Source organism: Amphiura filiformis, chromosome 16 (genome assembly GCF_039555335.1).
Source record: "Amphiura filiformis chromosome 16, Afil_fr2py, whole genome shotgun sequence".
Classification (NCBI taxonomy): domain Eukaryota; kingdom Metazoa; phylum Echinodermata; class Ophiuroidea; order Amphilepidida; family Amphiuridae; genus Amphiura; species Amphiura filiformis.
This window is the reverse complement of record NC_092643.1, coordinates 9325429-9342939: the sequence shown is the minus strand read 5'-3', so window position 1 is coordinate 9342939 and position 17511 is coordinate 9325429. Positions and strand designations below refer to the sequence as shown.

The 17511-nt window shown below is 37.3% G+C and overlaps 1 protein-coding gene across 3 annotated transcripts in view; it reads left to right on the top strand.

Annotated features, from left to right (window-relative positions):
* The window catches only part of LOC140135511 (probable D-lactate dehydrogenase, mitochondrial), a 71663-nt gene that overhangs the window by 1621 nt on the left and 52531 nt on the right, over window positions 1-17511 (top strand). The window contains exons 2-7 of one of the 3 annotated variants that reach the window (XM_072157036.1): window positions 3477-3627; window positions 11846-11958; window positions 12872-13013; window positions 14302-14443; window positions 16187-16346; window positions 17152-17257. In XM_072157036.1, coding sequence (XP_072013137.1) covers window positions 3514-3627; window positions 11846-11958; window positions 12872-13013; window positions 14302-14443; window positions 16187-16346; window positions 17152-17257 — 777 coding nt within the window. In that variant the 5' untranslated portion in view covers window positions 3477-3513. Of the gene's footprint in view, window positions 1-3476; window positions 3628-9153; window positions 9210-9254; window positions 9363-11845; window positions 11959-12871; window positions 13014-14301; window positions 14444-16186; window positions 16347-17151; window positions 17258-17511 lie in introns of those variants that run through there. The other 2 variants (XM_072157038.1, XM_072157037.1) reach the window with 2 other exon arrangements.

Sequence of the window (17511 nt, the reverse complement as noted above, 5' to 3'; positions counted from 1 at the left end):
TTATTATTATTATTATTATTATTATTATTATTATTATTATTATTATTATTATTATTATTATTATTATTATTATTATTATATTATTATTATTATTATTAGAATTATGTTACCTTATTAGCACTTTATTAATAGCTATATAATTTAGTGTTAAATTATTTAAAGCCTATAAAAATTATATAGGGCATAATATTGATATGGTCAAAAATGTGATGGCTTATAATTTATAATTTTATCTCATCTTTATGTTGCCGAATTGATCTTCTTTGACATGAAACTAATGGGAAAAAATATTTAGCAAATTTCTCAAAGACAAATGCGCACAAGCAAAACAAACGCCTGCCAGCAGCTTTGCGATAATGCTGTGCTGACTTTCGCCACCTTTCTTCACCGCGCGTATTAGCTGCCACTAGTACGCGAAAGCGCCGGGCGTGACATGGGTTCAATCAATGCAATGGTACATGTAGCCTACGGTGACTAGGCAGTAGCACACATATATTCATCCCAGAACATACCCGTACCGGATCGATTGCTTGACAAGTCTCCGGGCCACGCGGCCGCGTGACTGTATACATAAGGTGTAACTTCTTCAACCCATTATGTAATGAATGACTTACGGGAAAGCGCCGGGTATGGTGTGGGTTCAATCAATGGTACCGTAAACAGACACGCAAAAGTGCCATATGCCTAGTGACGTCTGGCGATTGCTTGACAAGCCCCGGGCCCAGGGACAGCGTGCGGTATAAACTTGTCAAGAAATACATGCATGGAAACTATAGAAAGATATTTATTTACGAACAATATGTTACGATTGCACATTGAGAAATATTACAATTGCATCCATATTCTTTGCCAAATATAAAATATTATTAATCAGGAAAGTTTTCTGTTCGTTTTAATGAGAAATGTAAATAATGAACCAAATGTTTTAACTTTTATATGTCTTTTAATGAATAATGTATTTTGTCTGTGTTCTTAATTAATTTAATATATATATATTTCTACAAGTGTAATGTAAATTGTATAAAACAAAGAAATGTAAATACTTTTAATGCATTTTGATATATTTGATGTATGATTTTTTGATGTTTATGTTTAAAAAAAATTCTTACATATATAGGGCCTATGTATAATTCTACAAATTGTTATGTATATTGTTTTCATGACACAGGGCCCCTGTAATAGCAGATTTATCTGAAGGGTAACCCTGTATAAATATGGTTTTAATAAGTAAATAAACAAATTTGTGGAAAAAATGCTATCCAATTCTGCATTATAATGATTGACATTTATATGTCCATGATTCATTTTGTTTACCGGCCTGTCAATCACGGACTCATTATGACGATGCTTCATTAACACCACGGCATATCTTACGCGGTATCTTAATCCGCTAAATACTTTATGCCGACAATTTTAAGGCAGGATGTTTGAACTCGAAGATGTCAATAATGTAATAGCATCTATTTCTTAGATATTAATAAAGAAGATCGTGTAAAGGGATGACTTTCTTTCTTTCTTTTTTGATAGTGCCTTTTTTTTCTTTTCTTTTTATCAAGAAAGCTGCTTTGTCTTTTGAAACATGTCTTGTTTTTGGATGTTGCTGCACATAATAATTTATTTCTATCAATTAGATTTGTTCAGTTCATCTTAATTTCTTTGTATTTAGTTTTTTTCTTTTCTTTTTTTCTTTTTTATCTTTCTTTCTCTTTCTTCTTTCTTTTCTTTCTTTCTTCTTTCTTTCTTACACTTACACATTAAAGTATTTATTTTGGAACTTAGCTACAAATATTATGAATTGCAACTAAACGCTATATTCAATTTATTATTGTTATTATTACTGTTATTATTTAATATTATCATCATTGTTAAGGGGGAGGCAAGCAATTTTTGGCCAGCCGAGAAGGGGGAGTGATTTTTGGCACACATTCATGTGGTGCCCTTTAAAAAAAAACGCTCTAAAATGTAAAAATGCTTAGGAAACAACCCGATGACCGTGCGTAAGCAGTTGAAGGACTGGTGGATCAAGTCTAGTAGTGGAGCGAGCAGGATAATTTGCATATTAAAGCATTTCCGTACTGTTTTCCTAAGCATTTTTAGAGCGTTTTAACAAAGTTCCCGTTTTTATACATACATGTATTATAGCCTTAAATATAAATTTATTATTATTACTATTTATTGTTATTACTATTTTTATCATTGAATTCTAATTATTTCATTATTTTGGGTAAGCCTGCTGCTAAAATATCTGGCCTGTAATATATTCTGAGAAAAAAAAATCGTTCCTCTATTTTGTTTTAAAATATCCTTTCTTTCCTTCCTTCCCGGGTTTATCATGACTTAATAAGTGCATGCCCGACGGCTCAGTACTATAAACATACTACGCCGCATCGCCTGGAGTTCAAGCAATCAATCGTGCATCAATCAACAGCATGGCAGCAGCACAATACCCGCGGTATAAAAAGGGGGCGAAAGTGCACGGGTGCGAAATAGAAAGGGGGCGAAAGTGCACGGGTCCGAAATTGAAAGGGTGCGAACCGTCCAGCATTCTTTATTACATATTAGATTTGCAAAATTTAGTCCGAGGACTGTTAAATTTCAAAAATGTCAATTTTTAATCATTTGCCTTGTATTATATTGCAAATTTCAAAATATCAAAATTATTCGATATACAAATGTAAGAAGGACGGACAATAGGACATATTGAAAATGCAATTTGATATGTGCTCTCAGGCCCCACAAAAAAATATGTAAAAATGTCTCTTTCCCAGCCCTTTAAAAGTATATGTAGATGTTAAATTGCTGAATTTCATTGCAGTTTTTTACAATATTTTATCACTTTTGTGAACTATACTGATGAATATTTTGTTTTACACTTGTGATACGATCTGGTCCATGGGGGCCAAAAGAGGCATTTTTGAAAATTGAGTTACTGTATAATTATTGCATTATGGCCATGTGATATAAGGTGGGAACCTCTTTCGTGACGCACCTTAAATGTCTGAAAATTACGTTTTCGCACATTCAAAATACCATATCTGGAAAAGTATTGACCCTATACCCCAGCAAAATTATACATCTTCTGAAAGGAAATTGTCCAAGGATTCCAAAAATGACATTTTTTTGTGGTGGAGGTACATGTATACCTAGTAGAATGTTATATTCCAAAGTAGGGAAGGATTTTTTCAAAAAAAGTGTGTCTGAAAAAAGTTGGGGTTGTTCCATCTTTTGCACTTATAAATACCCATTTCTCATGCCTGTCAAAGGGGACACCCTTGTGAAATCCCTAGATTGGTTTGTAGGACCGTTCAGTTCAGTTCCAGTCAATTTTCTCTACAAAGAAAATAACAATTTGCCTTTTCATTGGTAATTATAGGGAGTTTATTCCCCTGATAAGAAATCAAACTTTTGGAATTGAACTTAAAAGCCATACCATTTTTAAATTCTTTATTTCCCATTGTATTTTACCCAAAATACAGATTTCCTTTTCCCCATCAGGCAGGCAGCAGAACAAATATGAGTAAAGTATCATACCTTACAGGGAGTGTGTTGTCACTATGTGGTAGGAGGTGTCATCAGGGGAGACTTGGTATTGGTAGACACATGTCAACAACCAAGATATGGAATCAGGTAAGAAATGGGTTACTAATATATAGTCATAATGTATGCATGAGTAAAGCATCACACCTTACAGGGAGTGTGTTGTCACTATGTGGTAGGAGATGTCACCAGGGGAGACTAGGCCTTGGTAGACACATGTCAACAACCAAGATATGGAATCAGGTAAGAAATGGGTTACTAATATATAGTCATAATGTATACATGAGTAAAGCATCACACCTTGCAGGGAGTGTGTTGTCACTATGTGGTAGGAGATGTCATCAGGGCAGGGGCGACTTGGCCTTGGTAGACACATGTCAACAACCAAGATATGGAATCAGGTAAGAAATGGGTTACTAATATATAGTCATAATGTATACATGAGTAAAGCATCACACCTTGCAGGGAGTGTGTTGTCACTATGTGGTAGGAGATGTCACCAGGGGAGACTAGGCCTTGGTAGACACATGTCAACAACCAAGATATGGAATCAGGTAAGAAATGGGTTACTAATATATAGTCATAATGTATACATGAGTAAAGCATCACACCTTGCAGGGAGTGTGTTGTCACTATGTGGTAGGAGATGTCACCAGGGGAGACTTGGCATTGGTAGACACATGTCAACAACCAAGATATGGAATCAGGTAAGAAATGGGTTACTAATATATAGTCATAATGTATACATGAGTAAAGCATCACACCTTGCAGGGAGTGTGTTGTCACTATGTGGTAGGAGGTGTCATCAGGGGAGACTTGGCCTTGATAGACACATGTCAACAACCAAGATATGGAATCAGGTAAGAAATGGGTTATTAATATACCGTATAGTCATAATGTATGCATGAGTAAAGCATCACACCTTGCAGGGAGTGTGTTGTCACTATGTGGTAGGAGGTGTCATCAGGGGAGACTTAGCCTTGGTAGACACATGTCAACAACCAAGATATGGAATCAGGTAAGAAATGGGATACTAATATATAGTCATAATGTATACATGAGTAAAGCATCACACCTTGCAGGGAGTGTGTTGTCACTATGTTCTTCGTTGACAAGGTGCAAAAACTTCGTGATAGCTTAGACAATAATGTTGACCTGCCAATTTCGACTGAAATCCCGGAAATCTGCTCTCATTCATTCTCCGAGTTTTTGACTGTTTCAGAGGAAGATGTGCTAAAGATCATAATGTCTGCTTCAATTACATCATGTCGCCTAGATCCCCTTCCAGCTTCGCTCTTAAAGTTGTGCTTACATGACCTGCTGTCTAAACCATTACTACCATCGTTAATGAATCTCTTTCCACTGGCGTCGTACCCTCGTCCTTTAAGCATGCTTGCATCCGTCCGCTGCTAAAGAAACCTGGCCTGGACAGAGAGGCGTGTACGCCAACTATCGCCCTATCTCCAATTTGCCATATTTAGGCAAAGTTATTGAGAGAGTTGCCGTTCTGCAGCTACAATCTTATCTTACCGACAACCACTTACATTCCCGCATTCAATCCGCTTACAGGCGATCATAGTACGGAAACCGCCTTATTACGTGTCCAGACTGACATCTTAAGCACCCTGGATCAGCGCCATGAGGCTTTTCTAGTCCTCTTGGATTTCTCGGCGGCATTTGATACAATTGATCATGGTCTCCTGTTTACGCCGCCTTGCCACACGCTATGGAATACAAGATACTGCCTTAAGCTGGATCCAGTCGTACATGAGTGGACGTACTCAGTCTGTTAGCATCAAAATGTTCTCTCTGATGCACTGCCATTAATCTCACGGTGTCCCCAGGGATCGGGTTGCTGGGCCGCTGTTATTTACACTCTATAGTGCGCCCTTCATGACCTCATACAATCGCATGGTGTCAGTAGCATAGTATACGCAGATGACACTCAGCTATACTTGACATTCAATCCTGAAGATCGAGAGTCCGCAATAAAGAAGATTGAAACCTGCATTGCTGATATACGTTTTTGGTGTTCAACTAATAAGTTGGTTCTCAATGATAAGAAGACTGAGTTTATCCATTTCTCCTCTCAGTTCAGTAAGTCACCTGCAGTGCATTCCCAATTATCCATCGGTGAAACCGTGATTCAATCTTCACCACGAGCTCGTAACCTCGGAGCTGTTATGGATTCTTCACTTCGTATGACAAATCACGTGGATAATCTTTGTAGATCTGCTATGTGTGCCATCAGAAAAATCGGTCAGATACGACAATATCTGGATAACAACACGACTTGCAGGCTAGTACATGCTTTCGTGACATCGCGGCTGGACTCCGTCAATTCCCTCTTGTATGGTTTATCTCAATCTGAAATCGCGAAGATCCAACGTGTTCAAAACACCGCCGCTCGTCTTGTTTTGTGTGCATCTCGCCGTGAGCACATTACACCTTTGCTCTGTCAACTGCATTGGTTACCTGTTGAATACAGATCTATGTTTAAGATCCTGTTACTCACATACAAAGCCATGAATGAAATGGGCGCCTGCGTTTATTTGTGATCTTGTTAATCTGTATGTTCCTACAAGACCGTTCACGATCGTCATGTGCAACACGTCTCCAACTCGCTCGCTCAAACACGAAATTCTACGGTGATAGATCCTTTGTAGTCGCTGCAGCAACTCTGTGGAATCGCCTGCCCGCAGATGTCCGTCAAGCTACATCTCTGCCAATGTTCAAGTCAAGATTAAAGACACATCTTTTTCGCCAATGTTTTCATGTTTGATATGTTTTTGCTTTTCGCGAATTTATAAATGGAGCTCTTTTATGCATTATTTAGTGTATCACACCAGGGTGAAGTGCTAGTAACCCCTCCCCTGGTGTTTTTTGTCTATGATTTCGTCATCTACTATGTTTGCTCACAGTTTTGCGTGGATTAACCATCACCACAACACTTGGGTGACGTGCTAGCAACCTCTCCCCTTGTGTCACTTATCGCTTCATTTTGCATACAGTATATCATTCCATCTGCTTCTGATTAATTTTCGCAATTTTCGCAATGTTATTCTGATTTAACTAGAGTGAAGTGCTAGTAACCTCTCCTCTAGTTAATAACGTCATTGTTCTGCATCATGTTAGCATTGCCATCATTTTCTGTGCTTCGTGTATCTTCGTGTTACTCGCAAATTTTTTTCATCATTTGGATCTTGTATAGCCTACTCATTGTCTGAACTATTACATCGTATTTTGATATTATTGTATTATGAATTATTATGCAAGTTTTTGTTATTAATTATGTTTAAAAAAGTGTGCAATATGTTTCGCATAATATTTTGTCTACACCTCGTATAACTCAAGTTTCTTCTTGGTTGCTCTCGTGTCGTGTCTTGCTCTTTTCATTTGAGCATTATACCTGGCGTAGATAATTATGTTTGCTTCGACACTTTGCTATTGTTTGTTGATATTTTGATATTATTGTATTATTAATTATTATGAAAATATTTGTTATCAATTATGTTTAAAAAATGTGCAATAATATGTTTCACATAATATTTTGTCTACAAATCGTATTAGTTATTTTTCTTGGTTGCTCTCGTGATGTGTCTTGCTCTTTTCATTTGAGCATTATACCTGGTGTAGATATGTTTGCTTCGCCACTTTGGTATTGTTTGTTGATATTTTGATATTATTGTATTATTAATAATTGTGCAATTTTGGTTATTAATTATGTTTAAAAAAGTGTGCAATATGTTTCGCATAATATTTTGCCTACACCTCGTATAACTCAAGTTATCCTTGGCCTTGGTAGACACATGTCAACAACCAAGATATGGAATCAGGTAAGAAATGGGTTACTAATATATAGTCATAATATATACATGAGTAAAGCATCACACCTTGCAGGGAGTGTGTTGTCACTATGTGGTAGGAGGTGTCACCAGGGGAGACTAGGCCTTGGTAGACACATGTCAACAACCAAGATATGGAATCAGGTAAGAAATGAGTTACTAATATATAGTCATAATGTATACATGAGTAAAGCATCACACCTTGCAGGGAGTGTGTTGTCACTATGTGGTAGGAGGTGTCATCAGGGGAGACTTAGCCTTGGTAGACACATGTCAACAACCAAGATATGGAATCAGGTAAGAAATGGGTTACTAATATATAGTCATAATATATACATGAGTAAAGCATCACACCTTGCTGGGAGTGTGTTGTCACTATGTGGTAGGAGATGTCATCAGTGTAGACTTGGCCTTGGTAGATACATGTCAACAACCAAGATATGGAATCAGGTAAGAAATGGGTTACTAATATATAGTCATAATGTATACATGAGTAAAGCATCACACCTTACAGGGAGTGTGTTGTCACTATGTGGTAGGAGATGTCATCAGTGTAGACTTGGCCTTGGTAGACACATGTCAACAACCAAGATATGGAATCAGGTAAGAAATGGGTTACTAATATATAGTCATAATGTATACATGAGTAAAGCATCACACCTTGCAGGGAGTGTGTTGTCACTATGTGGTAGGAGGTGTCATCAGGGGAGACTTAGCATTGGTAGACACATGTCAACAACCAAGATATGGAATCAGGTAAGAAATGGGTTACTAATATATAGTCATAATGTATACATGAGTAAAGCATCACACCTTACAGGGAGTGTGTTGTCACTATGTGGTAGGAGGTGTCACCAGGGGAGACTAGGCCTTGGTAGACACATGTCAACAACCAAGATATGGAATCAGGTAAGAAATGGGATACTAATATATAGTCATAATGTATACATGAGTAAAGCATCACACCTTACAGGGAGTGTGTTGTCACTATGTGGTAGGAGGTGTCATCAGGGGAGACTTGGCATTGGTAGACACATGTCAACAACCAAGATATGGAATCAGGTAAGAAATGGGATACTAATATATAGTCATAATGTATACATGAGTAAAGCATCACACCCTGCAGGGAGTGTGTTGTCACTATGTGGTAGGAGATGTCATCAGGTGAGACCATGCCTTGGTAGACACATGTCAACAACCAAGATATGGAATCAGGTAAGAAATGAGTTACTAATATATAGTCATAATGTATACATGAGTAAAGCATCACACCTTACAGGGAGTGTGTTGTCACTATGTGGTAGGAGGTGTCATCAGGGGGGAATTGGCCTTGGTAGACACATGTCAACAACCAAGATATGGAATCAGGTAAGAAATGGGTTACTAATATATAGTCATAATGTATACATGAGTAAAGCATCACACCTTGCAGGGAGTGTGTTGTCACTATGTGGTAGGAGATGTCACCAGGGGAGACTAGGCCTTGGTAGACACATGTCAACAACCAAGATATGGAATCAGGTAAGAAATGGGTTACTAATATATAGTCATAATGTATACATGAGTAAAGCATCACACCTTGCAGGGTGTGTGTTGTCACTATGTGGTAGGAGGTGTCATCAGGGGGGACTTGGCCTTGGTAGACACATGTCAACAACCAAGATATGGAATCAGGTAAGAAATGAGTTACTAATATATAGTCATAATGTATACATGAGTAAAGCATCACACCTTGCAGGGAGTGTGTTGTCACTATGTGGTAGGAGATGTCATGAGGGGAGACTTGGCCTTGGTAGACACATGTCAACAACCAAGATATGGAATCAGGTAAGAAATGGGTTACTAATATATAGTCATAATGTATACATGAGTAAAGCATCACACCTTGCAGGGAGTGTGTTGTCACTATGTGGTAGGAGGTGTCATCAGGGGAGACTTGGCCTTGGTAGATACATGTCAACAACCAAGATATGGAATCAGGTAAGAAATGGGTTACTAATATATAGTCATAATGTATACATGAGTAAAGCATCACACCTTGCAGGGAGTGTGTTGTCACTATGTGGTAGGAGGTGTCATCAGGGCAGGGGCGACTTGGCCCTGATTGTATTGATATTTCAAAGTAAAATGCTATTACCGTACCTATTTTAATGCATCTAAAGGTCCAGGGAAATTAATGAGTTATCACTGGAGCTGGAATATATAACAATATAGAGTCATATTAAAATGCATGTGTACATGAGCAAGGGTGAAAATAATTGGGCTACATACCTCGTTTAAGGCCAGTGTTCTTAGTCGGTTAATTAACCTCAATCTTACCGGTTAATTAACCGCATCATATTTAACCGGTGGTAAAATAGGTTAATTATGAATTTTGAATAATTGTGATGCTTTTTTAAGTTTTAACATTTTAATATCACTTCATTCACTGGAAATATTAAAATAGTATTCTTCTTCCTTTTCTCTAGTCCTAGAGTGTCATGCAGCACATCATAGACCATATGCAGACTATATCATGGTCTATGAGGCATGAGCACACCACATGTACAAATCCATGGGGGATGGTTCTTTGACAAATTTTGTACGGGGATGTGCCATGCAGACTTTTGGATGCTGACTTTCTCTATACCTACTCTTTGCTGCTATCAGTGTACCAATATTTCACAAAAAGCACCCAAAAAGCGCTTTTAGTCCTGAGCATTGGTCTCCACTGAAAACCTACCCATAGATGAAAGCATAGGGAAAGTGTGTGATTTTTTGAGAGCAAAATATGTGCGCCAGTTTTCTAAAATGCGTAATTTGCGCTTTTTTTCCAAAATGCATGAATTCTCTCCCCAAAAAGTTTGGATTTGCAATATTAGGTCAACAGATAATGCAATTCAATGTTATAGCAAGGCGAATGTTGTAAATCTGTTGAAAACTACCTATCCAAGTACATTTTTTGACCAAAATGTAGGTTTTAAAAGTCAAAACTTCAAGTGTTCCTTACAATATTTTTCAAATTTTATGTCATATAATGGCCAATTCTCTAACTCTTATGCAAAAAGTTACTATTTTTGCCTGTTTTGTCATACAGTTCAATGAAATATGACATTGCTAAAGAGCACTTACAAATTGATATGACCCAAAATGTGCAAATTTTCTGCACTTTTTGCACCTTACCCATGGATATACCAAAATTGCTGAAAAGGTAGGCCTATCCCAAAACCGTGGCACATCCCCGTACACATTCAACCAGGCAGAACGCCCACCACCTGTTGTACAAGTACCCAAAAATCCACAGCAAATTGAGCAGATTATACCATTTTTGCCCAGGATTGTTTCAACCAATAAATTAAAAGTTGATAAAATTAAAAATGTATGTGAGTTACAGACTTACAGTGTCATTGTGCGCCTGTGTCAATGAATGAATTTTTTTTAAACAGGGTGAACTGACATTATAAGTTTATATGAAAATATTTTTTTAATTTTAAAATTTTAAAATGGAATGTTTTCAAGCTAAGGCTAATGGAACTCGATTGTTATTGACCGCCCGCATCACTTTTTCAATTTGACCAAAACTTTCATTATTTTCATAAAAAGTCAATTATCTGAACATTGAAATGGAAATAATCAAAATTGAAACTCTCAAAATGTCTGACATCCCCTGCTGATCATAATCAGCACTTTTTCTTAGTTGTAGGGGTAGAGGATGTAGTAAATAATGGAAATTTAAGGATAACCTCATCATGTTTCTAGTGATTACAAAAATTGCTAATTTCTTTTCATTTTTATGAAAACAAATTCAAATCTTTTCTCAATCTGTTGCAAAATGTCTGTAAAGATGATCTAAGCATTAATACATGTTTTGAGATGGTCTTTCATCAACAATATATACTTTGGTACTGGTGGGGTACCTAAATTTGGAGAAAGCTGTTCATAAAATCATTGATTTTGTTGACATAATGGATAACGAAAAGAGACCGAATAATGAATAATGAAATAGCGACCTCGTCCTTTTTTTTAAACATCCAATCGGAAACTAATAATCGAGTTCCATTGGCCTAAAGGTGGACAAGCACACTTCATCTGCTCATGTTAAATGCTTGCACAATGTTCTTCAGTATGATGGCATATTGAATTCCGAGCTCGGATTTATATATTTTCCAACCATAATTAACCAATCTTACCGGTTAATTAACGTTAATTAACCGGTTAATTAACCGCCACTTATAATTAACCGGTTAATTAAGAACACTGTTTAAGGCCCATTAGTTGCCTACTGTAGCCATTTGAGGCTCCATTGAGATTAAAACTCATAACACCAGGTACACTTTTTGTCCTGAACGATAGCTAATTATTGTTTAAATGAAAGTACACTATTGAAGTGAACTGTGCCATTGGATATCAGACCATTTTTCCCTCAAGCCGTATTGGTTTCACTCATGTTTTTATTTATTTATTTATTTATCTATTTTTTGTAGCAAGCAGTTTCTGAAGAAGCAGTGAGTGCCTTTACATCCATTGTTGGCAGTCAAAATGTATCTACTGCTATGGCTGTGAGGGAGCAACATGGTAGAGATGAATCATGGCATAAGTAAGCATCATACCTGAAAATATAACCCTTAATTCCTAAACTATATCTCAACCCAAAACTGTAGCCCAGGGAAGGGGTATTTGTGTTGAGGGATGTCCTGCCAACACCTTGTATCTACTGTGGTATTTTTGAACTTTACAGTCATCTCAGCTGAATTCCTATCTATTCTCATATTTGTCTGGAAACTGCATTCCCAAATTCCTGCTCTGCTAACCCTAATCCGACTGAAACTCACTAAAATTCACTATAAACCACTGTGCATGCATGCATTCCACATGATGCATGATGCAATCAGTATAACTTAGGGCTCATATTGAAATACCCTACCACGCTTTCACACAGAAAGAAGGCAGGATTCCCCTTGCTAAGCGCGTGCCTCAGGAAAGCTCGGTCATAAAACGGATGGATTATATGCATCAGTGATACACCCTGCCTTTTGAAGTGGTCCATGATGAATGGGAAGAAAACAAACTGACTATGGCTCATCGCACAACCCAGGAAAGCGCGCTCCTAATTTAAGTGGCTAATTGCAGTGTTATATAATCACACAGGATTTTAACAAAAGAAGGCTAGCACAGAAAAGCTGCAGGATGGCGCACACCGTCCTGTGTAAGGGAATTTCAATATGAGCCCTTATATTTGCCCACAGAATCGCTGACCAGGCCAGCAAAACTCTGTGGCTGCAGATTGGTGATCTACTGCGTGGCATGCAAGGGGTCAGAGGTTCAAATCCGGGGGCATCAAGTGACTTAGAACTGTGTTCATCATCTCTCCATTTTTATTTCTTCTTTCCCTTCTGATAGCAAAAAAAAATGGGTTTGGTTAGTGTTAAGATCTCCTGTCTATTGTTATGCAATACAACAAATTTCAACCATGGCAGTATCAAATTTTACTGAATTTCTGTTGATTTTAGATGTGTAGCACCTGATGCAGTAGTTTGGCCAGAGAACACAGAACAAGTCAGCGAGATTGCCAAGATCTGTCATAAGAATCGCTATCCCATGATTCCATTCGGCACGGGCACAGGATTAGAGGGCGGTGTTACAGCTGGGCAGGTAAGTCTGCAATCTCAGAAAAATTGTTCAAACACTGGAAATGATCTCCTTCTACCCCATCCAATGTTTGAATGCACAATATGCACCTCATCACCATACGTTTCCCCCTTCTTGGTGGGGAAAGGGCAGGGGATATGTGGACAGATGTAGCAGGTAATTTGCCTTTTGTTTTCAGCTGGGCAAATGACTTAGGGTTGTCCAATGTCAAAAAGTGAGGACATTTATTGATGATCCAATCCAAACTATGTGATGATTAACACTAAAGCACCCGCTCCTGTTAAGGGACAGATGTTGAGCTCACACCTACACTGCTTTTTCGACTACCAGTTCAAACCAACAGGGTTCAGACAGTGTTCTTAGATATGGGTCACAATTATCTGCAAAACTACTGTACCCATAGAAAAAATATTTAAGGGGTTAGTAGCTCAAGCCACACACCTTCATAGACAAATAATTCAAGTACCCCACTGGTTCTGCAGTGAATATGATGTGTTAGATATTGGTGTAAATGATGCTTAATACCTAGACGTTATCACATCCAGTCAGTGTCATAATGCAATGACTGTGTGGGCTAGCCTATTGCTGGTATTATTAAGGGGGTACTACACCCCTGCCCAATTTTGTGCCTGTTTTTGCATTTTTCTCACAAATTATAGCGCATTGGTGACAAGTAAGATATGTACATTATAGGGGCAAGGACTACAACTATTGCACTGGAAATTTTGTTTCAGCACAGACAACAGTTTTGGAGTTACACTCAAAAATGAGGGAAAACCAATATTTGATAAATAAATCAATAACTACTTGCCTTGAGTTGCTGAATTTTCAGTGCAGTAGTTGTAGTCCTTGCCCTATAATATACATATCTTACTTGTCACCAATGCGCTATAATTTTTGAGAAAAATGCAAAAATAGGCATTAAAATTGGGCAGGTGTAGTACCCCTTAAAGGTTAATGTACGTGTGTACCTCATCACTTTGAGTGAACGCTAGAGATTTGAAGCTGCGCCCGATGAAACTGGCTCTAAATTCACTGCCACATCCAGAGGAAAATGGTATAGTGGTGTGAAAAATTTGTTACTGGATTCATGGTTGATATGATAAGGAAAGTACCATGTGCTCAACCCTACAATGTATACCAGTTTCAGGCTTTGGCTTCATTCGCTATAGGGATTCATGCATGGTAATTCCACATATCATTTACTCAGTGACAAAAATGTTTGCCGCTTTTTTTCCCTCTTCATTTCCCTATTAGTTCAACAATTTCTTTCTTCCTTCTGCATCTCCAGGGCATGGTGTGTATTCAACTTTCGAAGCTGGATCAGATCACTGATTTCCACCCAGAAGATTTTGATGTATGTGTACAGCCAGGAGTAACAAGGAATGCACTTAATGACTACCTCAGGGATCAGGGGTTATGCTTTCCTATAGGTGAGTAGCATTGATGTGTGTGTTCAGCAAGGAGTAACAAGGAATGTACTTAATGACTACCTCAGGGATCAGGGGTTATGCTTTCCTATAGGTGAATATTATTGATGTATGTGTTCTGTCAGAATATGATGAACCTGGAGGTGATTCTGATGGATACACTCCCAGTTGCCTATTCCAGCTGCCAGCACAGGTACACCATCGGCCAAGGTACTTGTAGTTCCAGGGGACACTGCTCTTGGGTCCTGTGCAGTAGCAGCATTGTATTGTGCAAGTACTATAGGTATACCAGTCAGGTACCTTGGCGACGTGACGGTGTGCCTGCTTAAGCAGCTGTTATTGGGATTTGAATTGCAGAGTATGTAACCAGTATCCTGTTCTGTCAGCTGTTCCCAAACCTAGTTCATCTGTTTCAGTGTGCAATTTAGAATGTCAAGGGATTGTTACCAGTACATCACTCAACAAATTATCAGATACACATGCAGTGGATACACAATTGGAAATCCCCCATTTTGTATGTTTGTGTATAAAAATCCCTCTTTTTAAGGGAACTGGAATGAGCGTTTTGAGCGTTTCGACAGCATTTTTTTTGTGGGACATGAGAGAGCACATCAGACCTATCGAATTGCATTCTGAATACGAAGAATGTCTTTCTGATATCAAATAATTTTCATTTTATGAAATTCACAATATAATACAAATTTTATGACAAATTATTCAAATTTGATATTTTACACATTTGGAGTCATCAAAGTAAATTTTATAAATTTAATGATATAGTCTTAAAGTGTATGTAGCTTGGAGGAAAAGCCGACGATCAATTGAAAATTTTGACCTTTCATATTGAAGATATGGATTTTTTTCCCAAAAAGACCTAATTTTTTTTGGTGTTTTGGGGGAAAAATCCATATCTTCAATACGAAAGGTCAAAATTTTCAATTGATCGTCGACTTTTCATCCCACCTACATACACTTTAGGTAGAAATCATCAGATTTATAAAGTTTACTTGAGTACTGTTAAATATCAAAATATCAATTTTTAATGATTTGCCATAAAATGTGTATTACATTGCTAATTTCAAAAATCAAAATTATCTGATATCAGAAGGACATTCTTCGTACATTCAGAATGCAATTCGATATGTCTGATGTGCTCTAATGTCCCACAATAAATACTGTCCAAACATTCATACTCCTTCCCTTAATACAAAATCACAAAAATTGAGGGTGTTAAAATGTCCCTTTTGTGATATCACAAATATTTGACATGACACCTGATTTAAAAACATAAAGTGTAATAAATGCACTCTATAAAAGAAATACAAAATTGAAAATTCACTTGTCATGCTTGTCCTCATTCAAAACAAAGATGGTATAAGTATGATGCTTTCTAGCAGACAAGGACAATATATACTTCTGGTGATTTGAAATTTTTATGGATTCCTTTTATGGATTACAAATCAAATGCTCCCTTTATGGAATTCTTGAGAACAGAAATTTGAAAATAAATAATATTAATCACCCTTTTTTCATGAAGTTGTCCTTGAGCATGTGTAGCTGGTATAATTTGGGAAAGTGTTGGAACCAGGCATGATCTTTGTTTCTGCCCCTTTTTTGTTGAGCAGTTTGGGTACATGTTTGTTCTTCCTCATGAAGCAATGTTTAGTGAAGCATGTTCTACTTCTTTTGAATTTCCTCATAATTTCTCACAGCAGCCTTATAATTTTTGTTCTTTTATTTTCATAGATCCTGGTGCAGATGCCTCTCTATGTGGAATGGCTGCCACAAGTGCTTCTGGTACTAATGCAGTACGCTATGGTACTATGAGGGAGAATGTGATGAACTTAGAAGTAGTCCTAGCAGATGGAACCATAATAGATACTGCTGGCAAGGGAAGACGAACAAAGTAGGAAATAGTTTGGTTTTCATCTTATTTTGGATTCTTATTGTAAAGTAGCTTCAATTGAACTCAGCAAGTTACAAGTTTATTTACAAGTTTCTATCTTGCAAGTTAAGTAAGAGAAAGAGAGATTAGAGACTTTTTAAGATTAGTTGGTTTGTTATCAAAAGCTACCATCACCCAAAGGAATTTGATAGATAATTGGTGGTTGTTTGGATATGTTTGCACCATTTAGCTGCAACCAGCTTATTTAGGTGTTACTATCTGATTCTAGCAATTAAATTACAGCGCTGTGAATCCTATGAAAATGTGCTATATAAATCCAAAATGTATTTATTTGCTCACAATACCAAAATAAGCGAACCCGTGGTTAATTTTTTTGGAAAAGTTAACATCAGGAATAATATTCATAATATGTGTATGTGCATTACTAAGGTTGTGCTTTGAATACTGAGGCAGTCATTTCAAAGTTCATTTCATAGAAAGCACTGTGTAATTTTAAAAGCTTGGGTGAAAACCAGGAATACTTATAGATACCACCAGCAATTATTTTATTTTTTTGGAGGGGACACAGTGAAATCTGGGGAGGCAGCAAAAATTTGCAGATTAGCTTTGTCAGTGATTTGTTGTTCAGACTGGGGGAGAGGTTGCTTTACTCAAAGATTTTGTCTGCACAACAATGCAGGGTTTGTAATGCATGCATTTTTAACACATTTGTTGGTATCAATCTCACAGACTTAAGACCATACAAATGACAGGAGATATCTTATACAAGAAGTTACAATCTATTAAATTGTGTTTGTTTTTCCAGAAAAACCTCTGCTGGCTACAATTTGACTAATCTAATAGTTGGATCAGAAGGTACACTTGGAATTATCACCAAGGCAACACTAAGGCTTCATGGGATACCAGAAACAGTAAGTTGAAGAGATGGCAAGGTCAAATTGAACAATACTTGGTATTAGACTGGGAAAGAAATTACCATTATATAAACTCCTTTTTTCAAGCATCTATATCTCAAATTATTTGTGACATGTTCATATCGTGTTGCATATCAATCAATAACTACATTATTTCCCTTTAAAATGACACCACATTTCAAACAGTCCTCTCTTTCACAGCTGAGTACACGTCTGGTGAATGTAGTTGGGTCTCAAACAGAATGTGCCAA